The 27,364-nt window shown below is 31.9% G+C and overlaps 3 protein-coding genes and 1 non-coding gene across 9 annotated transcripts; 2 read left to right on the forward strand and 2 right to left on the reverse strand.

The window, feature by feature from the left end:
- Positions 1-870: 870 nt before the first annotated feature.
- TRNAG-GCC (transfer RNA glycine (anticodon GCC)) lies at positions 871-943 on the forward strand. Its single transcript has one exon. It is a non-coding gene; the product is annotated as a tRNA-Gly (tRNA).
- An 879-nt stretch (positions 944-1,822) lies between these two features.
- LOC146924589 (Polynucleotidyl transferase, ribonuclease H-like superfamily protein) lies at positions 1,823-6,047 on the forward strand. The gene is made up of 8 exons (XM_085709543.1): positions 1,823-1,941; positions 3,105-3,227; positions 3,317-3,393; positions 4,126-4,207; positions 4,340-4,395; positions 5,099-5,188; positions 5,402-5,492; positions 5,742-6,047. The coding sequence occupies exons 1-8, from the start codon at positions 1,860-1,862 to the stop codon at positions 5,858-5,860; spliced, it is 720 nt and encodes a 239-aa protein (XP_085565669.1). The 5' UTR covers positions 1,823-1,859; the 3' UTR covers positions 5,861-6,047.
- A 729-nt stretch (positions 6,048-6,776) lies between these two features.
- LOC146924590 (protein TRIGALACTOSYLDIACYLGLYCEROL 2, chloroplastic-like) lies at positions 6,777-11,293 on the reverse strand. 3 transcript variants are annotated; one of them, XM_085709547.1, is made up of 7 exons: positions 11,216-11,293; positions 9,653-10,214; positions 8,902-9,231; positions 8,384-8,499; positions 7,756-7,846; positions 7,547-7,671; positions 6,777-7,131 (listed from the first exon to the last, which is right to left on the reverse strand). In XM_085709547.1, exons 2-6 carry the CDS (start codon positions 10,172-10,174, stop codon positions 7,579-7,581), a joined length of 1,152 nt encoding a protein of 383 aa, XP_085565673.1. In that variant the 5' UTR covers positions 10,175-10,214; positions 11,216-11,293; the 3' UTR covers positions 6,777-7,131; positions 7,547-7,578. The 3 variants fall into 3 exon arrangements, with proteins under 3 accessions (XP_085565673.1, XP_085565671.1, XP_085565672.1); XM_085709545.1 differs by having other exon boundaries at positions 9,653-10,238; XM_085709546.1 differs by having other exon boundaries at positions 9,653-10,238; positions 10,924-11,293.
- A 4,346-nt stretch (positions 11,294-15,639) lies between these two features.
- On the reverse strand, positions 15,640-27,206 carry LOC146924591 (CBL-interacting serine/threonine-protein kinase 3-like). 4 transcript variants are annotated; one of them, XM_085709550.1, is made up of 16 exons: positions 26,995-27,206; positions 26,872-26,915; positions 25,876-26,109; positions 25,580-25,642; positions 25,268-25,339; positions 24,941-25,048; positions 24,744-24,824; positions 24,577-24,630; positions 24,347-24,472; positions 24,169-24,258; positions 23,391-23,513; positions 23,183-23,293; positions 22,487-22,600; positions 22,332-22,388; positions 22,174-22,248; positions 15,640-16,011 (listed from the first exon to the last, which is right to left on the reverse strand). In XM_085709550.1, exons 3-16 carry the CDS (start codon positions 26,044-26,046, stop codon positions 15,931-15,933), a joined length of 1,326 nt encoding a protein of 441 aa, XP_085565676.1. In that variant the 5' UTR covers positions 26,047-26,109; positions 26,872-26,915; positions 26,995-27,206; the 3' UTR covers positions 15,640-15,930. The 4 variants fall into 4 exon arrangements, with proteins under 4 accessions (XP_085565676.1, XP_085565675.1, XP_085565677.1 ...); XM_085709549.1 differs by having other exon boundaries at positions 26,830-26,915; XM_085709551.1 differs by having other exon boundaries at positions 26,493-26,915.
- Between the last annotated feature and the right edge of the window lie 158 nt (positions 27,207-27,364).

Below are 27,364 nucleotides of genomic sequence, written 5' to 3' on the forward strand. Positions count from 1 at the left end.
CTAAAATAAATCATTATTGAAAGTTTTCAGTTATATTTATTAAAGATAATTATTGAAAAAATAACTAGTTTGTAACTGCTGGAGTTTATGCGGATTTAATCTCATCTATTAGTATTGAAATTTGATTGTTCACAAAGTCCTAACTCAATTGACAAAAAATGCTGAATTAGATTGAAATTTGGTAGTTCGCAGGTCCTAACTCAATTGACAAAAAATACATAAAATGTTAGCTCGGACGTCGTAACTGGATTCGAACCTAACCCCTTTACTTGTGTGTATGAGTTTCAATAGTTATTTGTAATTTTGTTTATCTAAAAAGAGTATTGAAATTTGATAAACGTCTCGGATTAAATGAAGCCACCTATAAATTGGTCTTCTTTCTATCCACTAGACATGTTTAATTCTGTTCAAATTTACAAGTATTTTCCTTGTTTATGTATCTTTGAAAAGGAGAGTGAGTGAAAAACCAATTTTCTATCAGTTTACTAGAGTACCTTTCTCATCAAATCTAGATTATGTTGTTGAACGCTTCCACTAAAAATTTAGTTTGATGGTTTAAGTTTTACAAACCTTGCATTATAAGTGTTCAAATTTGAGCAACATATATTAAAGCTTGGATTGAAACCATATTGATCCAAAATACAGAACAAATGGTCCCATCTAATTGATGTTTTCCTATGCAAAAATATGTCACATCCATCAAGAAATATTTGATTTATCATCCTGAAAACCTCATCGACTCTATTCTGCATGATGATATACAACAGTGGATATAATTTATAAAGCCATGAAAGAGAAAAACAAAAAACGTATTGATGAGCTAACATTATTATAGGAGTATTAAATTATTTCCATGCAGAAGAACATCAAGCACCAGTGGTCTAGTGGTAGAATAGTACCCTGCCACGGTACAGACCCGGGTTCGATTCCCCCGGCTGGTGCATTTTTGAGAGCTGTGATGAAAATATTTGTGATGTTGGGTAACAGCACCTTTCCTGAAACATTGGATGAAAAATTATACCACTGAGCTCTCTCTCTCTCTGGTTTTTTTTTTTTTTTTTGTTATCAGGTTTGTTTTTCTTAGTAATTTTTTTTTTGTCTCATGATATTTTTTTTAAGGTCATGGTTGAAAGCATGGAAAGTTAAAAATGGTTGAGATTAGGAAGAACCTAACATATGTCAATTGGGTCGAATAATTTGCGGCTTAGATGCCCTTTCTTTCGAGAAACAATGAAGGGTTAACAAACAAAAAATGAGCGTTGTTTAAATGAGAAATGCAAAGAACACTATCTTTTTAACACCCTCTCTATCACTCACTCTTCTATTTGGTGAAACTCATGTGAGTCTCACCACTTTATGTGAGGTCCATTTCTAAAATGTGGTATTCACATAGATTCTATCCAATAAGATGGTAAATGTTAAAGACTGTTATAAAGAGTGTGTCGATAATACTTAAACAGTTGAATTTCCCTTGTCTATATTAGTTTTAAATTGATTGTTCAATGTCCTAAGAGCAACTCAAACAATCTTCAAACAACTGACGAATTCGAAACTAGGACCTACGCACCTAACCCTCAGAGCAATCATATTCTTAAGGTGTTGGAAATATAGTTTCTTCTTTGATTTAATTGTCTAGAAAAAAGAAGAAAAAAATCACACACAATATCCTTTATGTCACAAATATAAAATTTGTTGGGTTACATCTAACCCCAAACCCATGGTCCGACCCGACCCATCACCGCCACTTTTGACTCTGAGTGAGTGAGTGATGTAATAAATCTATAGTGAAATAAATAGAAAAGAAACTGCGCCAAAGTGGAATACTTGAAAGAGAGAAGAAACAAATTAGAAGAAGAAAAATGGAAAAGCTTGTTAACTCTTTTTCGGTGTTAGAACTTGACGCTGACGATAACACCATTCAACCTCCTTCTCTTCCTTCTGGTATGGTACCCTTTTATCCCTGTTATTCAATCTTCACTTCTTTTTTTATTATTAGGGTTTTAAGACTGTTCATGTTCTTGATCTTCATATTTATTATACAAATCAATCAATTTTTTTCTGTTTTCAATTACTAGAAATGTATTTCATGTCTACCATGTTGGTTTACTTCATTTTAGTGCTCAAATGCTTAAAAAAATTCCATTTTTTACTTTTGTAAATTTTTAAAGCACGGACATGGACACCGAACACGATACTGACATGTATCGGGGTACCGGGCACATGTTTGATCTGAAGTGTCGATGCTACAGGGTTTGTGATTGTTATACGTGTCGAATTAATTAAGCCTGTGATTTGTGTGTTGAGGAAATGAAGATGCACAATCATGGTATGGTAGATCAACAACAACAATCGAGCCTTATCCCACTAGGTTGTAGAAAAGATAGAAAATCTTTATTGGCGTGATTAGAATGACCCTGATCAAAATAGGTGAAAAACGGTAAATACGAACAATTTTTTTTTTTTTATTGATTGTTGCTCGTCATCAAAAGGGTATGTTTGCATGGAGCGTTTTGGAGGGAAAGGAAAGGACGGTATGCTTTTTCAGTTTTGAATTAGGAGAGTTATGTAAATTTGATAAAAATGACCAAGGCATTAGGACATTATGCTTTATGATAAAATGCCATTCTTTCCCGTTCGTTCTTAAATTATCGAATTGGAGAATAGGTTTTTGAAATAAAAAATTTAGGCTTCCTTTCCTTTCAAACTCCTCCATCCAAACATGCTACAAGTAGTTAAATAGGTGATTTGGTATAAGTGTTCCAGAGCCTAAGTGGGGATGCAGGAAGAAAATAAACAGATGCATTTATAAGCCTTCAGTGAATCTGATTTCAGTTTCTGGGAGATCATTCCTCAATGCAAGATTCTGTTATGCAGCCGATTAAACACCTATGCTTGGTAGCCTTTGGTCGTTAATGAGGCTAATCGAGTTGTATTGATGCATCTTCTTTAGCCATATGTTTACCTATGCTTATGTGTTACCTCTTTGCTTGTCATTTTTATGTAAATTAATTACCAGTTCTAAAATTTCTGGACCAATGCTTACATGTGGTTGTGTTATTATTATGTTTTTAAAGAAGCAGCTGCAATATACTTTCTTGGTGCAGGTAGTGGTGGAGAGAAAGCTAATGGCAAAGCTTTACCAGTGAAAAATGAGAAACAAGATCAACATAATCCATATTTGTCTGATTACAGGTTACCTCTTGTCTGGATTGACTTGGAAATGACTGGTGAGCATGTAGAATGTGTTACTTCGAGAGTGGCAAAGCTCTCGATCAGTGCATTGAAACTTCTGGTTAAACCTTTTGTGTGTTTGCAGGTTTGAATATTGAAGTGGATAGAATTCTGGAGATTGCTTGTATAATTACGGATGGAAACTTAACCAAATCGGTGGAGGTATATATTTATTTGATGCTACGTTTTGCATGCTTGCTGTTTTTTATTTAGAGGATTGTCTTCTTGCCTCAGGATATTTTGAATGAGATTTTACATTTCCAGTCTCTAGCTAGTAACTTCCCCCTTTTTAGGCTTATTTCCTCTGTTTTCTATGGGAAAACTTGTTTATTCCATAACCCGCCTTGCCTGAGATTTAGGTGCTTGTAAGCTAGAAGTTGTTGCATCATATACCAAGTGCTAGTAGAGTTTAAAACACCCTTAAACTTATATGATCCTTCAATAAATTGATATGTAGATATTAGTTTTAACTTATTAGTTGTTGCAACATGGAAATGATCCTTAAATAAATTGATATGTAGATACTAGTTTTAACTTATATGAGAAGTTCATTAAAAAAACTTGAAGTTAATGTACTTCTCTTGTAATATTTCTTTCTTAGTGAGTGCTTCTTGAAGAGTTAATCGAGAACGGTTTTAAGTGAAAAATACGCGCTTTTTCATTATGAATTTGTGATATTATGAAATTTATCAGGTTTTAACTAGTGATCATAGCCTCCACCCTTATTTGAAGGAGGAGGGGAAGTGTTACTAGATCAAATGTTTTTAAACAGAATCCATTGTTACTAGATGGAAGGTTTAGTTGTAGTTTATTACATATTTGCATCTATTTCGTTTAAGTAAAAAACTGATTTAGTATGGATGATTACATATTACATATTTGTATTTATTTTAGGGTCCTGATTTGGTCATACATCAAACTAAGGAGTGCCTTGACAGGATGGGAGAATGGTGTAAAAGTCATCACGCTGCTAGTGGTAAGTAGAAATTTGATGCTTATGTTAATTTGCATTTTGATTTGTTGGTTCTCCTTAACATTATTAAATCCCTTTTTTTCCTGTGGAATTGAATTTTGAATGGTATTGACTAATGGTTTTCAATGAATGTAGGCTTAACAAAAAAGGTGCTTCAAAGTACAATTAGTGAAAGAGAAGCTGAAGAACAGGTTTGTAGTACCATACCATGTGATTGACGTGCTCTCTTTTCGTGGGAACTTACATTTCTATTTTAAATAGGAGCAATATTATCACATATTTTCAGTGAATTTGAAAATATTCTTCTCTCTTTCATATAGTAAGAATGAGACAGATGAAATGGCTAAGCTCATCTATTATGATTGTATAATCCCAGCATCTCTGCATAGATGGGAATTGAGTTCTCATTAAGTTCATAAAGAATACTGGCGGGACTCGGTCCTTGTTAGAGAACTCTTGGCGGCTATTAGACATTAGTGTTATTGTTCCTATCACAGAACCTGTAATCTTTCCTCTAATGATTCACGGTGTTAGTATGAGTATTTGAAATAAATGTATTATTAATTTTACAGTTTACTTAGCCAGTTTGTGATCCCATATCAAGAGCTAATTACATTTACAAACATATGCAATTTCCAAATTTCTTCCTAAAATCATCAATAAGAGATAATCGTTTCTCTACAGAACGTGGCAGATCTTGTACTTGTCCATAGCTGTTAAGTGTTTGCAATTTGCAAATGTAACTTAAACAGCTGGGATTTAGTATCCTACTCCTATATCAAGCCAATGATGTCAGTCATTGCAAATCATATTATGAGATAATGGTTTGGCTACCTTTTTCCTGTACATTGTCCCTTGATCAGTGAGGCAACTGATTAAGTTTCTACTTTGCAGGTTATTGAATTCGTTAAGAAACATATTGGAGGTACTTACAAACCTCTCTTGGCAGGAAATTCGATATATGTGGATTTACAATATATGAAGGTATAGAGGCTACCATAATAAAGTAGTGTATTTGTGAATTTTATGTTTTCATATCGTTGAAGCATCGATTCACGTGTTGATATGGTCATCTGTAAATTCTTGGTATCATCAGTTTTATTTTAGGCCTATTATTCCTTTGTTGAAATGTTTCATTGCCTGTCTTAACTTCGATTGTTGAAATGTTTCATTACCTGTTTAACTTCGATTTTGCAGAAATACATGCCAAAATTGGCGGGGATCTTCTCTCATGTGGTTGTTGATGTTAGTAGTATCTCAGCTCTTTGCATTCGTTGGTATCCTAAAGGTGAGAAATTAAATACTCCGTATGATGAACCTTTGGTAATTAGTGCATAGCCTTTCAATAGATGAGAAACAAGGCCATAGTTGGTTTCTGGTTATACGGTCCTTGTTTATTGATTCTTTCCATAATTAAATATACTTTTGGACCTTATAAATGTCCGATAGTAGTTCTTACGAAAAAATTATTCATTTTTAGTCCTTTTGAGAACACAGAAATTGTGTACTTATATGTAAATGATTATGATTTGTGCAGATCAGAAAAAAGTACCTTCAAAACAAAAAAGGCACAGAGCTTTGGATGATATTAGAGAAAGTATTGAGGAACTCAAGTACTACAAGGCAAACATTTTCAAGCCAAAGGTCAAGAAATGATAACGTTGCTTACATGAAAACATGTGAATTTTGACAAGTGCAAACCTCGTCGTTATGACAAGTTTATACTCCTAGCAAATAGATCTTGATATTGAAGTGTATTTTTGGCAGTTGGTGTACAATCACATTTAAAATTATATTGAGATGAGAACTCATTTAAAATTAACTCATTTAAGTTGTTGTACAATCATTTTATTGTCGATTACCGTGCCCAAAAAAGTTTTTTGCTTATGCTAAATGCAATGATTTTGAAATCATATGCCAGAGATTGAACAACCAAAGATATTGGTTCACATGATCTTTTTGTTTTTTTTGGCAAAGGCTGTTCACAGGTTGCACCAATGATAGTTTTTTATTTTGACAAATGAACCAATGATAGTTAAATTTATATTTTTTTTTCGAAAAGTAAAATTTCAGTTAAAACAAAAGTTAAAAAAATTTATATTTATATCAAAATGATTTGCAATATAAAGAACAACATTAAAAAGGTTGAAGATAAATTTTATAGATGAATTTTTCTTTTTTATAGAGATGACCACATTCCAGCATATATCTGAAAACTAATCATTCAAATAACAATGAAAACAAATCATTTGAGATACTGTTGGTTGCAATGAGGATCTATTTTTAAGCTGAGTTTACTCCACTCAAAAGTACATCCTTGAACCTATTTGCTTAAAAACAAAAAATCTGACTAGCTCAAACGGATTCTTACAAGGGATTTTTAACCGATTTGCAATCAATTCGATCTATTTTTTATTTATCGATTCGGAAACCAGTTGGTAATTTGAATTTAAGAAACCAAAATACTAGTTCTCAAGCAACCAACCAATCCAGTTTTCACAGCTTAAAAAGCATTTGTTGCCAACCTTGAATTAACCAAAAGAAGAGAGAGCAACTAAGAAACACAAAAAAGAACATTCGAACAGTTCTTTATTTTCATAAAAGAACATTCTACATTATATCAATGTATTGAAAACCTGCCTTAAAAAAAGTATTGAAAGCCCTCTGTAACATTAAACTACACTGTTGCATGGGAATTGAATTGATCATGTTCATCAATTAATACATTGCTAAGATGGTCATTGCATTCAACTCAAACTTCACCCCAATTAAACACTAAGAAATTCTATAAGCCTTTAAACTGTGACTTCATTTTTCTCAAAATCTGGCAGTAACAAGTGACATGATCCACAGATGGCCCCAATAACTTGAGCAGAAACCAAAAAAGTTGTCACGTAAAAATCAACTTTCTCAACTCAATGGCACACCTGCACGCATCAACACCACAGAAGACAACTTTTATCAGAACAGAATGCAAGAAGAAAGATAGACTTAGGCCCTGTTGGATGAACAGCTTAATTAAGCGTTTATAGCATACACACCTGTTCTTATGTATAAGCTATTTTTATAACAAGATAAAATAAAGTCAAACCGTTTTCATAAACTATCATGGAAAACATATGGAAATAAGAAAACACCAATTTATGGAAATAAGCTAAACCAACTTATGGACATGTCATAAGCTGTTTCCGCAAGCTCTCCAAAACAATTTCTCAAGTGCTTGTGCCAGCAGATAAGCACAAATAAATAGGCTAATCTGAATAAGCCCTTAAAACAATTTAAATTACTATTTTCTCCTTCAATGTTGTGGCAGAGGAAAAATATGGTACATAATATTTTTACCTGTTGTATGCTACTTCACTGGAAACTTGACTTCACAATAACCTGCTGAGATTCTTGATAAGTAGTTTCAAATTCTTTTTGGTACTTTCATCGCCAGTAAAACCTACCATATCAGAGGTAATATTCTGCAGACATGCAACCAAAAAAAACATGAGAAAAAGTTTTTTCACAATAATTAGATTTAATCAGTTTTGAAATTAGAGTCAAACCTCAATGTTCTTCAAGGTAAATATAAGTGTGTGTATGGACTTCTGGATCAGCTCAGCGTTCTCATTGGTCATAATCGTTGAATGCGCCTTTCTGAATACACAAAGGGAATATTTCAATTAGTTACCATGTTTCAGGAGAGTTGAATTAGTCATCATACTTAGAGAATGATCTAACTATCAATGTGAAATACACAGAATTTTTGAATTGGTTCAATTCTCACAAGTTGCATATTAGGATAAACATAATAGGTTAATGATTTTTCTCATGCAGTGGATGTAATAATAAGAGAACTTCATGTGAAATTTCAGTTTTAGGGTCTTCAACTGAACAGGTTACAAACGCACAAATCTTATCACATAAGGAGATGTGCTTATCAATATATGTATGAATGGCAACTGATTTAAACTTAGGACGAGGGCATCTGTGTTCTCGAGCAGGCCACACAACCTCATATTTTTCCCATTAAATCTCTGACAAGTCTCCTCAATCATAATTTATACCAAGAGGTTATTGAGTTTGTCACATCCCCTACACGAACAACATTGTGCTAAACAGCTACATGTATGCAATTATGCATGATAGCCAAATTAGTCGTACAGAGAAGCCATTGGTGTTTAGGCAACTGACCTCAAATCATCAGAAGCTAGGGTAAGGCTTCGGGTCAAACTCTCAACTTCCTTCAATAGGCCGCTATCACGGACCTCGGCCAACAAAGGTTGAACATCTAGAGCCATGGCTTTCATCTGAGGCATCACTACATCAAAACGAAAATACGGGCATGAGAATGCATCATATAGTAAAGGAATAGAGAGATGACACATGACTACCATAAAGCTGCAGACACATATTTAGACACCATTATCATTTTTAATAATTCATTTTACGGCATTAATGAACATGAAATTCTTATTTCTAAGGCACTAATGAACAATCTTTTATCAGTTTAACTCCTACCAAAGCCAAAGATTATGTCCAAGACAACACCGATAGAAGTTAGGGTAAGAGAGGCACATGGTAGAAACTATTTCTTCATTCATTATCATGCATGAATCCACTTTCTATTGGCATAGAAATTGTCTGAATCAACAATATGATCAAGAGAATTATTTCCACATGCCAAGCACACAGGTAAAATAACATCACACCTGTGTAAGAAGCGGTCTTGCTTCTTCCATAACAGCAAAAACTCGTTCAGCCAATGAGTAGCTGTTGACGATACCAATTCCCTCTACATCTCGTCCGAGACGGGTGTATATTCCCACCATTTCATCCAAACTTACTCCTTGGTGACCCTTGATCTTTTCTCTATCGCACACAATGAGACCTTCTTTAGCACATTCTTCGTCAAGAGGACCAACTGAAGGTGTCGGAATTGGATCACGAGGATTGATGTCGATTTTAGTTTCCATCAAAAGACCTGACTGGTTAACCTCAACGAATGAGTTCTTTGGTATAATTGTTTTATCGTCTTCTATCTGCAAATTGAAAACTTATGTTTAATAAAATCCAAAAACTAAAAAAATGAAAGTCAAACCAACGCAAGATATTATTAACACTTGGATATTTGAGCATCGTTATCAATTCAAGATTCTAACCGTGAATCGAATCTTATTATGAAGTGTAAGATACATTGTCAGTTTGTCAAAAAAATAAATGCTATTTTTAAGTAAGAAACAAAAGACATAACAAAATTATATGTTGGTATATCATAGTGAATCGGAATTCATCGCAATAAATTGGGATTCACAATGGGATTCATGTCCAAATAGATACACACTAGAGATTCGTATTGATTGGTTTCAATTTAGCATCAATTGAGACACTGGTCGCATGTATCATAGGATATTTATAACCATGTATTAGAGTCATCAATGAAATTATGGTACCGAAACAAACCTCGACAACTGCCTCAATACTTTTCAAGGAAGGATTAACGCGAATGACATTGCCAACAGTGACCCCTCTGATTCTCACAGGTGTTCCGGTGCTTATACCACAAGCTTGAGCAAACTCGAAAACTGCCGTGTACTTTCTGAATTTGGAATTTATTTGGAAAGCTCTCAACCAAGCCATACTGAGCACAAATAGTATCGTACCAGATACCAAAAACAGTCCAACCCCGCCTTCCCAGACACTATTACGACCGAACCCAAAATCACTTAATGGAACCAGTGTTTGCTTCCAAATACGTCTAGGAATGTCGAATACAACTGCAAGTGGATTCCTTGTTTCTGAACTAGATGACTGTTTTTTGACATTGCTTGTATCAGAAGATATAGCTCTAATCTTGGTGATTTTCTTCCGATTTCGAATTGAAAGCGGCGCCGCAAACTTTAATGAGTTGCCTGGTAGAGAAATCAGACATGAAGAAACAGAAGTTGGTAATGATGAGAGATGGATTGCAGGGTTCCCAACCATCTTCAAACCAACCTCCTTGCTCAAAACTCAACAGTTCTATCTATCAAGGAAAAATAGTTTTGATCTGCAGTAACCGCACAATTGAACTAGAAATCAAAATCATATAATCTTAATCGGGAATCAATTCATAAAAATTGAAAAAGGGGATAAAAAGGTCAACCAAATAAACCAAAATAACACTAATCAATCATTTAATTCCAAATAATCTGATAACAAAAGTAATTTAACACAAAAAAGGAATTCAAGAAACAAACAAACAAACAAACAACAACAACAACCGGGGTCGGCTACATGGATCAAAGTACACCATAATGTTCTATCATAAACCGTATTTCAATCCAACTGAATAACCTCTACATCTTCTTAATAGTTTTTCTTATGGTTCTTCTACGTCTTCATCTGACTCTAGTGATTCGACTGCCCTTCATCTGGTCTACTCTCCTTACTACATAATCAACATTCAACATGTTTTCTCTCTACATGCCCAAACCACCTAAGCCTATTTTCCACCATCTTTTCTACTATAGGTTCTACCCAAATTTCACTCTCTAATGTCGTCATTTCTAATCTTATCTCGTCTAGTCTTACCACACATAATAAACCAAAATAACATTAATCAATTATTCAATTCCAAATATTCTAATAACACAAGTAGAATTACATAAGATGAATCCAATAATAAACCAAATCCTAATATCATGCTTATGATTAAAACACAAAAAAAAAAAAAAAACCCTTAAAAATTTCACCTTTTCATAATGTGAACATTAATATTATAGCAGAAATGAAAAAAGAAGCAATTTGAGACTAGAATAATAATGGGGTTTGACTAATTATCATAAAAATCGGGATCCAAGAAAAAATTAAAATTGGGTTACGCATTTCAGAATGATGTATAGACATAAAGGTATGAGATTGAAGGTAATAAAAAATTGTTTATTGTATGATGAATGAAAAGTTTAGATAGAAAAGGGAAGAGCCAATTAGAGAAAAGATGAAATTGAAGTGTAGAAAAACAGTGGGAGTGTGAAAGATACGTACCTTACAGTGTTGATGGAAGAGAGAGGGAAATCTAAGAAGCATGAATCATAGGCATCATCGAATCCGAATCGAAGAGACGAGAAGAGACAAAAAGTAAGACCAAGTACTATGTAGTCACATTCGAACATTCATTCGGTTTTTGTTTGGTTGGGATAGATATTAAGAGGAAAGAAAGTGGAATGAAATAATAAAAAATCGTCCCGATCTTTGTGAATCCTGACCTTTCTGGTGAAAACGGTTTCCTTCAAAACCCTTCAAAAATCAACTCACAAACCGATTCCGATGCCTTAAATGTATGAAAATTGTAAAATATCTAATGACTTTTTTAATAGTAATTTTATCGACTAAATTGACCAATAAAAAATTTTGAGAGCGGAATTGAAACTAAAAACACATTTGATGATCAAGAAGACTATTAAAATCGAAATTTGTGGATGTGTTTGTAATTTTGGTACATTCATCGATCAATATGACAACAAGTTGTACTTCTAGGTACCAACATGGTGGTTTGTCGGTTTTGATGGAGCTATAAATTAGCTAAGGTATCGACTAATATCCTCAAGTGTGATTTCATTTTCTTTAAGTGATTAACGCTGCAACGTTAAGTACAGTTGTTTGCGTTTTTTTCTACTAAACGACACATGCATGTAAAAAGTAAGATAAAGACAAATTAACAAAAATATAAAATAGCAAAAATAGTTTTGTGATTGATTGAGTGTCTCTTACAACTGGGTGTCTCACGTTTGGTTCTCAGTTTTCCATTTTACAACATGATCTGTTGACAAACTCCTTAGTTCCCAACCTTCACACGAACATGCTTCATTACTCATCTCTTCTTACAGTTAATGGCTATACAAATATGGAGCGTGAGTTTTAAACCTCATTGTCTATTTCTACTGAGCTTTGATGCAGTCTGGGATCCTCAAGACCATGTTCTTAGTCAGAAGACTTGAGAAAGAATCAACTTTCTCCAACTCAATTACCTTAATCTTCCCCAACCTTCTATCGGCTCAAAGGAAACTAGCCTAACTCTTAATCATTTATTTGTCAATGTCAGCTAACATGATATCTATTTTTAGGTGTAAGCAACCCTTAAACAAATAAAAGGAGTAAACAATTATTTGGATCCTTGAATTATTGAACATGTTACTGGATTCCTTAAATGTATTCAAATTATTATAAGAATATCCATAAATGTGTCTTTTCCTAGTTAGTTTGGTTTAAACGTGTCTTTAATTTGTCGGTTTAACTGATAAATTTACTAACAAAAAAACATTTGTAGGTGTTTTTAAGGTTTCAATATATATCCAAGGATTATAATGACATTGATCTCGTTTGTGTGGAAGTTTTTCTCAAATATATTTTATAAAAAAATAATTTTTATGCTAAAAGTGAAATAACTATTTTGATTAGCTTCAAAAATAATTTAGAATAGAAGAGATGGATAAATATAGTTTTGGTGTCTTCTTCAAAAAAAAAATATAGTTTTGGTGTCTATTAGGGATGGCAATACGGGCCAGCCCGCCCCGTTTAGGCCCAGCCCGCTATTAGCCCGCCAAAAACGGGGCGGGGCGGGCCAACTTGAGGGGGTGGGCTCAAACTTACACCCCGCCCCGCCTAAAGGCGGACTAGCGGGTTGGCGGGCTGGCCCGTCTACTTTTTTAAATATTTTTTAGTCGATTGTTATTAACAAATACGCTACTGTTATAAAAACAATATATTCAATATAAAGACTCTAACATTAAACAAATCTCAAAATAAATCCACCATACATCCAACATAAAACAAATTACAAAATAAATCCAACAACATGAAATAAGTCTCAATATAATGCAGTGGTGAATCAGTTTTTTTTTCTTTTCTAGAGGTAGTGGACTAGTGGTGAATCAGTTATCACTTATCACTATTAGAGAGAGAGTGGGGACAATTTGAGGTTGGGTTGGTATCATTTGGCTCAATTGTTTTTGGGTGTGTAAATTAAAAATTCGGTCACTAATAGTAAAAAAAGAAAGTTTAATAAGCCCGCGGGCCAGCCCGCCCCACCCCGCTATGACCCGCTTTTTCAGCGGGCTTAACAGGGGCGGGCCAATTAGAGAGACGGGCACAAAATCTCACCCCAGCCCGCCTCAAATGGCGGGTTAAACGGGCTGGCCCGACGAGCCGGACCCGTTTTGCCACCCCTAGTGTCTATGTTTTTTTATTCGTATTTTTTTTTTGACAAACTTTTATTAGTATTATTGAAAAGTTTTTTTAATATGCATAGTTTTTTTTTAGCAAACTTAAATGCTTTTTTTTTTGGTACCAAACTTAAATGCTTTTCTAACCATTATTTATGTGTTTCTTAGAAGTCCAAAGAATAATCTTCAATTATATATATCATCATCACTTTAATTTTAATATATAAAAAAAAAGGTCCATTTTCTTAAGATGATTTTTGGTTGATTGCATAATTGAAGGTGAAATGTAATCAACGTACTATTTTTGGTCAAGGGGATATATTTAATTTGTGCAAAAAGTACTAATTTTTTATTAAAGCCACTGAATCAGTATATTTGGTGCTAATAAAAAAATAGTCACTAAATTGGCCCACCTTTAATAATCTTCGCATTTTTATCATGATCATAATGTGCACCGAGTCACCAAGCAGTGTTCACAAATGTGTTTGACCACAATACCGTCCAAATATTTCAACATCATTTCTTTTAGTTCACACTAGACCACTGACCCGTGCGTCAATAATTGACGATGAAATATAAAATAATATAAGAGTGCAATGACATAGTTCATTTTATAATGAATCATTTACTTTGTGAATATAACAAAATATAAAATTAAAATGACATAAGTCGTTTAACACAAAAAAGGTTCGATACTTTGCAAATACCTTCAAAATGACCCATACATCGGAAAAATAATATTACACAACGAAATTCTACACATTACGAAAAACTTCTTTATATACCACATTCGAGGAAAACAATTTATTTAAGCAAGTTATCTCTGACGTTGCAACAAACTAATTATGAGTCTTTTCAGTTAGATTGTCTCGCACACTTAATAAAATCAATAATATTTTCAAGAGTAAATTACACTCCCCTCCCCTCAAAAATGCTTGAATTACACTCCACTCCCCTTTTATGTTAAAATATACACTCCCTTCGCCTCTTATTCAAAACATATTAGAATTTTTTTCACTCTCCTCCCCTAAGAGAAGCTTGAATTACATTTCCCTCCCCTCTTATGGATAACAATTAACATTTTGTTTAAATTAAATAGGGTTAATATAGTAAAATTAAGCAGAGAAAATAAGGTAAATCTAGAGAAAAATATTGCTTACGGGTTAACTTTAAGTAACAAGAGATAAGAGATAACAATTAACATTTTGTTTAAATTAAATAGGGTTAGTATAGTAAAATTAAGCAGAGAAATTAGGGTAAATCTAGGGCAAAATATTGCTTACGGGTTAACTTTAAGCAATAAGAGATAAGAGATAACAATTAACATTTTGTTTAAATTAAATAGAGTTAATATAGTAAAATTAAGCAAAAAAATTATGGTAAATCTAGGACAAAATATTGCTTACGGGTTAACTTTAAGTAATAAGAGATCTTATGTTAAAATATACACTCCCCTCCCCTCTTATTTAAAACATATTAGAATTTTTTTCACTCCCCTCCCCTCCCTAAGAGAAGCTTGAATTACATTTCCCTCCCCTCTTATGGATAACAATTAACATTTTGTTTAAATTAAATAGGGTTAATATAGTAAATTTAAGCAGAAAAATTAGGGTAAATCTAGGGCAAAATATTGCTTACGGGTTGACTTTAAGTAATAAGAGATAAGAGATAACAATTAACATTTTGTTTAAATTAAATAGGGTTAATATAGTAAAATTAAGCAAAGAAATTAGGATAAATCTATTGCAGAATATTGCTTACGGGTTAACTTTAATAATAAGAGATTTTAGCTAATTTCTAATGTGAAGAAAGCATTGGGAGAAGGTGAGTAGATGAGTATAGGGTGGGGAAGATGAATGTCATGTGGCTGGATAGAGTAACACTGACGCTTCATATTGAAGTATGAGTGTCTTACATATGACTACATACAATAACTATCATTTTATCAAATTATTACTAGTAATTACGCATCATTGTCATATTCAGTATTTTACCATCAGTTGCAAAACATCATTTGCAAGTTTCTGTAATGAGCTTTACCATTTTATTAATAACATTTTATTAATAATAATGATAGCTCTAATATCCTTACTACAATTGTCTAAGGTGAGATTCGAACTCTGTTCCTTAAAGTCACAAAGTCGAGCTCGAAACTATGAGCTGACACCTCTTGGACGTAATGAGCTTTACCATATGATGATATTTCTTGTTAGAAATTAGAAAGTGGCAGTAAAGGAAAAGAGACTATTTTCAAATGAAAAATTAATACATAAATATATACAATATACAAATCATCTTATATATATTGTTTCATGAACATTACAACAACTCTTGGTTCTAAAACTCTTACATAAACTTCATGCTTTACAAAAAAATAACAGCATGCAATACAATATATATATATATATATTAGTAATATGTAAATGTCCAAACAAACCTACAAGAAGGAAGCTGAAGGGGAAATAACGAATAAATAAATTGACTTCAGACATTAAGAATATTATACTTTGATAATATAATGATATTAATATATTAATATCATTTAGCACCTTGCTTTTGCATATCATCTTCTGTTTTCCAAACAACACCCTGCAAGCTTGTTGAAAGTTTTTTGTAGAACTGCAAAGGGTGAGGCAAATGGTTTCCAATTAGATTTCAAATTCTGTTATCATGATATATTTGATGAAAGTTTTAGGGTTTAGCCATGAATCACTAGATACAAATTATAGCATATCATCAATAACAAAAAAAAAGAACAAGAGATTGTGTACCTTTGAATTAGATTGATGAAGGATAACCGTAGACAACGCCAACAACTATGAGAGGGGTAACTACCCTCATTCCGTCTAGCTCTAGGTTTTCTCACCAATCTTCAGAAGAATTAAGCGTCTAATGGGATGACGTTTAAATAGCTAAACGGCTGAGGGCAGGGACCTCTCATTGGGCTTATCTAAATGGTCCAACCCATCACGGTCCATTTAGTAACAAAAGCCCAATCACTCAAATTCATCATATAATTAGTGCTTAACACAATAGACCATAATTTATATTATGACATCAACTTATAATAATTGATTATTGTCAATCCATAATTGATTAATTAAATAATTAATCCAACAATCTCCCACTTGGATGACAATACTCAATTACTGAAAAAATAAAAAAAATTCACTTGTCATAAAGAATTTAAAATTTTAAAATTACATGTATGGTCAAAGCACTAATCATTCAAAAGAGAAGTAAGTTTTAATGCTGCAGAAATTGAATCCGATAGGGAAAACAAATCATACAGATCAAAGACTCACTTTTCTAACAAATGATGAATCTATAGTGACACGTTTGAATTAAAAAGAATATGTCACTAAAGAATAGCCCAAGCATTTTAAAAATGCTATAACAAACTCCCACTAACCCAAAATAACATAGACTTAATCAAATCATTATGAGTTACAATACTCATATATAAGTATGTGGTTAGTGGTTCTGCCAATGAGTTTTCAATTCCATAAAAGTCATATTACCACATAGGTATAAGAGTAGTAATTACTTATAGGGATAGCCTATAAAGAGATAGTAATTACATTTAGTCAAAGTCGATAAATGTTCTATGACATTCAATTAATCCAAGTTTTATAAAAAAAATGTGACTATGAAAATCCATAAAAGCAAAATAGGAAATTGAATAATCCCCAAATTGGATTAACATAGACACTTAGTTTAAAGAAAAAAAATATGGATTAATGTGGCCACTAGAATGTCAATAACAAAAGAACATTTATGATTATCTCAAATTATAAGTACCACAAAAACACAATATCATACTCGATAGGAGTATTGATATTATACATTGTACTTATTATTTATGACCTCATAAAATGTGGAATGTTGGTAAAACAGAAGCACAATGTATATTTGCATGCCAAGAAATTATTGTGCATATTCCAACAAAATTGACTTAAGCATCCAATTATGATGCTCATTGAGATCGATAGAATTTTAACATATATCTCAATATAATAGAATGAGACTAAAGTTTAAAGTCTCTTAAGCTATGCCATATTTTATAGTGTGCACAAGAGTATATGGCAATAACAACAATAATATTGTGTACACATTTCTCTTGATCTCACATATATATATATATAAACAAGAGTGAGATTTCTCATTTGAGCTCATAATATATAATATTGTGTACACACTCCCACTGATCCCACATATATATAAACAAGAGTAAGTGGAATTCTCATTAGTGATCACTGATACAAAATATTATAATAATGTAATATTCAACAGTGGGATACTCAATTACTAGTGCAAGATCATCAACATAAGTGGTTATATAATTTTAGCCAATAGAGTTTCATGAACTCAACCACATATTTTGCACATGAGCATAGCAGAATTATTAACACAAGTGGTAACTCAAGGATAATATAAAACCCCTTAAATACATATTTTATCAATGGCAGATATCATCAAGAATTGGGTTTCATAGTTAACCACATATTCTGCATTTACAATTAAGGAGAACGTAAATTTTCATTTAAGAATTTTATAACACAAGATCTCCTTTTCACAATTAAAATTCCACAGAATTTTATAAACATAGTAACCGTTATATGACAGAGTATGATGATTATATAAAAAATTTATCATCATATGAGTGAGATGAGTCTCTAAAAATAGGATATAAGACTATGTTCACAATTTTAATAACTCACTCAAAACTCAAACGCTACAATTATACTTACACAAATTTGAGAAACAATTAGGTTACAAGCAGCGGAAATACACAAGACTTATATTTTATTATTATTGAGGATATATGAGAAAATAGTCATAAGCTTCCATAAGTATTAAAGAATAGCAATAACATAATTAATATCCTCAATATAAGTCTCTATTTCATATCTAAAATATGAAAACAAATAAATATATTTGTTTATGAGATATAGTTAGTTGACATGTAGAATTTTTCTCACTTGTTGAAGAATGATAGTTAAACCATCTTACCCACAAAAGGATGATTATGTTAAGTAATGTCATACCGATAGGGTATGTCCATCACGTTACAGAATACATAGCAATGATTCTCCCACTTGATAGAGAATAGACAATGATAGTTGAATTAAAAAGGTTTGAAAGATATTTTAAATAAAATATTCAACTATTTCTCTATCACAAAATGATATGTTAAGTAACGTCACACCGATAGGGTATGTCCGTCACTCACATAACAAAGGGATAGTAGCAATCCGATATATTTATATATATGTGTGTGTCTATATATATATATATATATATATATATATATATATATATATATATATATATATATATATATATATATATATATAAAACACATTTAGGTAGAAATTTAATTCAAAATGTAATAATATTGGATTGCAAAATTTATACAATTTTCTACATGTCTTTTAACAAAGTAACTTACTTATATTAATCTCATTCAAGGATCTTAACGATAATAAGTAAGAACTATATCATCACAATGTACCATTCTTATGTCTTACAAAATTTAAACATTGATAGAGTATTCTAATTATAATTAACATAAGTATAAACATTTTAGGTACATTGAATAATAACAATTATATTGATAACAACACACCGATAGGGTATGACTGTTACCAATATAATGCTAATCTATTTAACAAAATTTGCATAATTGTACCCACGATAGGTGAGATTACAATTATACAAATAAATAATGTTTATGCTTAAGAGAATATGATACAATAATATCATGCATAAACAATTATACTTAAATTTACTCAACTTCGGTCATATTCAAATGATAGAAAAATGTGCTTAACAATATTTTAAATTAGCACATCATAAATATGACTTTAGAATTTCTTTTATATGAAGTAGTATAATAACAAAAGTTGTTATTTGGAATAGAAGTGTGTCAAATAGTTTTCTAATTTATCCAAAAAAGAACTCTTAGAATAAAATTTTTCAATACTTCCACTATAAATTAGAAAAAACACAAATACAAAATGGAGCATTATAGTAAGAAAATAGTATATAACAACAGAGTTCTGTTTAGAATATTCTGAAAAAGGATTTCACTTCTATATAGGATATCATAATTGCACAACAAAAGAGAAGAAGAACTAAATTTCTTCATATGTGCAATAATAAGCAATAAGTCACAAGAGGATAAAATAATTAAATAACAACTTACCTCGCAGAGTGTGACATTCATCCTTATACTTAGAGCCGCTGGATTTTGATGACTTAACGAGAATATCTTATAATATAGTCATCTCAAAAATATTCATCAATAGAGAATAAGCAATTATAAATAAGCATATGTGAGACTCTAATTATAAAAATAAATCAATATGATTTATATAAGAATTCAGATGTAAGGATGATACATATTTTAAAAAATTGCCTCAATTCTTAATAAGTTGTTTTGATAATAGTTAACGGATAAACAACAAAGAGGCGTACAAATTTTAATTCATAATTAGAATTTTAGCATTATTCACTATATATAAAATATATAGTTTAATATTATTGTGATCCAAATATTTAATTGCGACAAGACACATAATAATATTTGTCACAAAATTTAGAGTAACAAACTACGGGTCTAGATTAGAGAGTATAGTAGAAAGTATAATGTATATTAAAGAGAAATATGCCAATTTTAAATTCAATTAATATAAATGACATATATATACAACTCACTATACTCATTTTGAAAACAAAATATTATGAGGACCCTTCAAAACAATTTGTGACAAGAATCAAAGACAAGTGTCTTAGTTTAAATATGTCGCCAAAAAATGATCAATTAGTAAATTTTGGATCTTTATGCTAAGACAATATGAATTAAAGAATATATTATATTCAATATATTTGGCATCAGAATTAATAAATTGAACCTTCTAGAAATTCACAATAGTAACAAATTATTCTCAACGATCCTTTTAAGATTTGACAAATTTTTTGAAACCCATAAATCAAGAATAGTATAATATTCAAGTTATTCTTGACACGACAAATAATTTTGAGGGTATCAACAAATCTCAAAATATATATTAATATAGAATATTTGATGCAAGAATATAAGTCTGAGTCTAAGAATTTTTCACAATTATAACACTTTAAAAAAGAATAAATTTACATAAGTGTTATATTTTAGACTCAAATCTAAAGAATTCATGATTCAAAAGAACAAAAGATTCTCATATTAGTATACATCAAATATTTAGAGATCTCAAAAGTAATTTAAATCTCAAATTTTAAGGCTATAAAATAAATCAAATCTTCCGAATATTTTGGGTACAAGATAAATTATATTTATATCCCAAAATAATATAATATTTACTAGTTAATTAGGAATGTAAAATTCCTCATTGACATATCAATCCCAAGTTTTAATTGCGAGATAATAGATACCCTTGATAATTTTTATGATCGTGCAGCCAAAACTCGGATGAAAAATATGAACCATACAACAATTTTAAGCTACTCATGTGACCATATAATGATTAACAATAAAACCTATTGAATTATATAATAATATGCAATAGCCACATAATCTATATATATATAGGTTCGGTTACTATATGTATGATGAATTCATTCATTCAATTAAAATAAGGTTCATATAAAAGAAACCGATTTGGTACACGAAAGAATACAGTTTGCTTACAACCATAAGTTATTCATGAAACCCTTAAAACAATCGTGGAATTTAGGTTGAAAGCTAAAACCATATATTAGGGTTGGAAAGAAAATTTGCACAACAACTTGCAATATCAACGAAGCATAACAAATTGCAAAACTATAGCCATAAATTGTATCTAATAGGCTCTGATACCAATTGATGAAAGTTTTAGGGTTTAGCCATGAATCACTAGATACAAATTATAGCATATCATCAATAACAAAAAAAAAGAACAAGAGATTGTGTACCTTTGAATTAGATTGATGAAGGATAACCGTAGACAACGCCAACAACTATGAGAGGGGTAACTACCCTCATTCCGTCTAGCTCTAGGTTTTCTCACCAATCTTCAGAAGAATTAAGCGTCTAATGGGATGACGTTTAAATAGCTAAACGGCTGAGGGCAGGGACCTCTCATTGGGCTTATCTAAATGGTCCAACCCATCACGGTCCATTTAGTAACAAAAGCCCAATCACTCAAATTCATCATATAATTAGTGCTTAACACAATAGACCATAATTTATATTATGACATCAACTTATAATAATTGATTATTGTCAATCCATAATTGATTAATTAAATAATTAATCCAACAATATTATGACTTAAATAATTTTACACGAACAGTATAAGTATGTTATACACACGCATTCAATTATATTTTACTATCTCGGCACAATTCTTGCATGTTTTAAGAAATTATATCACGATGTTGCAAAAAGTGAAATATGATTGGAATATTATGACATGGAAAAAAATGAAATATGATTGGATGTCTGTGTACAAATTTGTCTACACTGTCAATGCATAGTTGTCACAATTCACATATTATCATGGCGTAGAACATTTATTTTTGAAATATGGGAGTCAGAAAAAAGTTTAATTTTGATGCACTCTCAGTGTGAAACTTTTTACACTGCCAACCAATTACAAAACATCATTTGTAGGACTTCTAAGGTGGATATGATTTGAGTCAAATATTTTCAAATGATTAATATTTACACTGTCAATGCATATCAATTAAATTCATCAGAAAACGTAGAATAATTAAACAAAAAAAGGGGTAGAAGGAAACCTTATGGAACTCCAACGTATCTCCTTTTGCTTTCCTTACTTCAACCATGTGAAGAGAAGGTGCCACTTGAAATACCTATTTACAATGACAACCTTAATACAAGAATATGACATAAAAGTGTACCATGTTACAAAAACACAAAAATGAAGATCATATACCTCTGTGGCAACATTAAGGTTTCCTTTCCTTCCAGCTTTCGAATTTGCAAGCCTCATCTGCAGGTAATGGTTTATTAATTTCACAAAACATCATTAAATCTATAGCCATATGTTCGAGTACAAGCTGACGTTGAGTTGCAAAAAGTATGGCTTACCTTGAAATTTTTCTTCTGCACATCAAAGCCAAGAGGTTTAGCAGCTTCTTCGATCTTGTTGATTATCTCGTCTGCAGGAGATTGCGACGTGAACCTTGTTTCCCTTTTAAAACCCTATAGTCAATGACATAAAGAATAAAGCAACACAAAGTTAACTAGTTTTAACAAAACCAAAATGCTCGTTTATATGTTAAAATGAATATGCATGCTTTTCCTTGTATTTGAATTCTTCGTCTCTTTTTGAAAAGGCCAAACAGCTAGCTTATAACAGAAAGTTTTTAGTGTTTAAGCTTGTATGATCAAAATAGGGTTGTTTGGTAACGATATTCTCTCACGAGCTTAAAGCATTTTTTAACTAACGGTGTTTTTTGAGATTGTACCAAGTAGTAATTGACCGACCTTGCAGTGTATCATTTTTCTCTATTTTTACCCTCATGATCTTTATTTGAAAACTTTAAACATTAATTCAACATATATTTTTTATGTCATTTGTATTTATCAATTAAAAACATTTCAAATTCAATCAGCTAGCTTATCCGCCATCATCTATAAGCTAGCTTATATGCTATCAGTTATAAATTCATCAGCCATTAGCTAGCTTATTTATCATGTGCTACTTTTTCCCAAACAAAGCTTAAATATTCATCACAATCGTGGAATATCTCGGAAAGAAACTTATTATGTTAACTTGCAAACCTGTTCAACATCAAACAAATTTTCAAGGTTCAGCCCTCTAGACATGGAAATCAACTCAAATGCATTCATGGATGTTGGCTGCTCTTCTTTCTTTTCTGTCACATGGTGCTCCTGTGAATATATATAGACAAAATCCTTTATGATACAATGTTCCAGAACTTAAATAAAATCAAATATCAAAACCATATTTAAAAAATCTTCAACGTACTTCCGAATCTTTAAAGACGGCTTCTACATCGTCGAGGTTGGTTTCCCCGCTTTCCTCAAAAACTGGAGGCTTATAATCTTTCTTAAACCATTCATCGTCCAAAATCTCAGCCATAGTGATACGCTGCCAAACAGTTGAGGTAAGTCAGATTCGTAGGCAAAAATTTAGCTAGTTTACGTAAAAACAAACATGACAATGTAGATTGATGATTAGTTTTTTTCTTTTTTCTCTTTAGCCTTTTGTTGGAGCAGGGGAGTAGCTAAATGTGCTTCTACTGTTTGGTTTGAGAAAACATTAACTGTTTTTATTTATTGTTTTCACTTTTAATTGCAAAGCTGCCCCTTATTTTAACTCTGTCTTCTGTTTTCACTATTACAAATTTTTGAAAACAAGGGGAAATTTTTCAATTAAAAGTGAAAACAAAAAATAAAAATAGATAAAGTTTTCTCAAACCAAACTGGCCCAAAAAGATCTATTAGCGTGATTTACATAACCATGCAATCAAACCGATGCAGACTACAGGGGACCAGATTAGCCTTTACAATCGATAAACTACAACTATATTACTAAAACGTGGCCAAACAGCACCATAGCATAGCTTGATTTGAACAAGTCGCTATTGTTCCGTGATATGTTATTTAGTACAAAATGTTGTCAAATAGCGACGCTATAGCACTGTTGCGTAGCAAAATTTGAGATCAGCAATTGATAACACAGGATTACAAACAGCCAATTTACATGACAAGTAGCAGACAGATAATAAAATGTTGTTTCTTACAGTCATGGGATTGGGATCCAAGATTCGAGTTATCAATTTCCTCGCACTGAAAGAAAGCCACGGGGGGCAAGTAAAGTCGGCAGACGAGATCTGTGGATCAAGAAACGAAAGTCATAAAATGAGAACAAATGAAAGAGTAAATTGGAGGGGGAAAAATGTTCAAATGGTGCACACTCACTTTTTTATACAGTTCCATAAGATTAGGGTCATCAAAAGGCAAGTAACCTGCAACCAATACAAAGAGGATCACTCCACAAGACCACAAATCTGCAGTTGCCCCATCATAGCCTCTATCATTAAGAACCTATATATATAAAAAGAATATATATAGTTAGAGAGTGACTTAATATATGAATTAAGGAATACACATGACAAAGTAACATGAAATAATGCGGTGTTTGTCTTCACCTCTGGAGCAACATAATTTGGAGTTCCACATGTAGTATGGAGAAGTCCATCATCCTGTAAAGAAAACCATTTTGTAAGATATGAATCAACCGGTTTGATGCACGAGAACTTCATCGAGTATAACAACCAAGAAAAGAAAAACTCAAAAGGCAATGGACTATGCTTACCCTAACTTGCTGGGAGAGTGCACTCAACCCGAAATCGGAGACTTTAAGGTTACCATAAGCATCTAATAGCAAATTTTCTGGCTGCACAAAGTTCATGAATAGCACTGAAATTTATGCTAAGAGTATTTTTTTTTTTTATTATATCAACACATTGTTCTGGCATCAGCATATATGAATGTCTGGCAAATGGATCTTACCTTCAGATCTCTGTGATAGACACCTCTGCTGTGACAATAATCAACAACATTTATAAGTTGCTGGAAATACCTACGCGCTTCAGGTTCACCCATCCGTCCATGGTTTACCTTCACAACAAAAATTCCATTAGACACATACAATTTTTTTTTCCCGTATAGTTAAAGATGGAATTCATGTATTTTGATTCAACGCAACGACATTTAGAATACCAACAGATTATGATTGAATTAGAAAATAAGGGTCATGATTTGTGGACTCCAAATGTGGCCAATTAATCACCATTTTGAACTGATTGAAAATGAAAAAACAAGATTTCATTTACTCACAATTTTGTCGAAAAGCTCCCCGCCAGTCACAAACTCCAAAACAATGTATATTTTTGTCCTGCTTCCCATGACCTGTAAGCAAAAATGTTTCGACATTAGAATCAGAATTTGACAAAAGAGTAAACTGTGTTGAGAATGAATTTGACTTCTCTTATTGCAGATTTACTTCCTAATCAAGTAAATTCTGTTTTGTTGGAAGGTATGTACTAGTGAAAATGCTAGAGGATACGCAAACAAGACAACACCATCATCAAATTTAATATCTGGAAGGTTAGTGAGATTAATGAAAAGAAATGTCATCATGTCAGCAACCTCATATAGTCGAACAACATTTGGATGCTTGATTAACTTCATGGTAGCAATTTCCCTCTTGATCTGAAAAAACACATTCAAACATATAAGAGACTTGACTTCATCCTGCGAGAGTCTAAGTGTTTGTTTGGAATGAACAAAATTTGATGGAAAGAAAATATCATGCATGAAAACTGAATTTTGAAAACAGGACTAAGGGCAAGTGCAGCTCATACAGCAAACAATTATGTCATATAAATGTATGTTTTTCAAGAATTAAATGAAGAAAAGGACTAAAGGAAATCTCCGAAAACCACCTGCTCAGCCATCTTGTGCTTGAGAACTTTCTCTTTGTCAAGAATTTTGAGAGCCACGGCTTCACCTGTCTCAGAGTTCCTTGCAAATTTCACCTTTGCAAATGTTCCCTCACCAATGGTCCTTCCAACCTCATATATACCGACTCTACGCTTAATTTTAGGCTGACTCATTTTCCACACCCTTTTAAGCTTTGCAGTAAACAGAAATTCTCCTCACTTATTAGGAATCTCTACCTGAAATGCATATCAGAATTCAGTTCCTAAACTAATCCAAAACTTATACACTGAAACCAATGTGTGTTTAGGAAAACAGTTTAATTCATGTATTAAGCAAATTAGCTAGTAATTTCAAATTTTAAGCAAAACAATAATTTGAAGTTCAAGATGCAAACTATTTAAAACTATTCCTTCCTTTAAAAGAAATAATCACTAGTTTGGTGTAATCATGTGCCACTGTGATTTCACCAAACTCGCCGACAATTCAAACATGCACTAAGTACTAGAAAAATCTTAGAGATCCAACAACTTTCAACCAGCAATGCAGTTAGAGAGATCTAATTGATGCTAGATTTAAGTTGAAGAGAGAAAAAGGAACAATTTTTGGTATGAGAAAAAACCTCAAAGTCTATCTTCTAGTAAATGATAAACCAGAATTCAGCTTGAATATGAAACAACCAGTCAATTTATTTCAACATTACAAACCACAAAATCACAAACTTTAGACATTAGATTTGTATGAAAACCATCAATATTCAAACAATTATGAATTACTCACAAACATCAATCACCAAAAAAGGTACTAATGAGACCCACCCTACCAAAAAAAAAAAGACTCTTCAAATCAAAAAGACAAAAGGAAACCTCCAAAAAATCCTAAAAAATAAATTTTTAAAAGGAAAAAAATGAACTTTATACTAAAGTTGGAAAAATTAACACAAAAACAGCTCAGAATACCAATATATGATCCAAAGGGTTGCTGAAAAAGAAATAACAAACCAAACCAATAATTTTCTTTCTTCCAACTTCAATAACCAAACAAGCTGCACAAGACAATAAGCTATAAGCTATACATACAAAACATGAAAGAGAAAGAGAGAGAGAAGGAGAGAGAGAGAATACTTTGAGGAGATAACTGATATGGCAGTGGAAAGAATGAAGAGAAGGTTGATGAATGTGTGCAGACTGTGAAGAAGAGTATATGTTTGGCTTTTGATTATGGCAAAAGGGTATAGTATAAGAGAATTTTGAGACAACAACTATAACAAAACCAGACAAAAAATCTTTGTGCCTAATCTTGCATTTTCAGCAATGAATTATGGGAGAAAAAGCTACAACAGTTACACATCAGTGCTTATCTGGTTTTGATAAAATGTTTGTCTTAAAAATAAATAAATAAAATAAAAATATTTGTGGAAAAAAACATTGACAGATAGGAAAATATTTCTGAGGTTGTTGTTCTTAACAGTTCTGCAAAATCATAATTGTTTTG

This window comes from Medicago sativa, chromosome 5 (assembly GCF_051527215.1).
Source record: "Medicago sativa cultivar Bolivia chromosome 5, Bolivia_mono, whole genome shotgun sequence".
NCBI classification, from domain to species: Eukaryota; Viridiplantae; Streptophyta; class Magnoliopsida; order Fabales; family Fabaceae; genus Medicago; species Medicago sativa.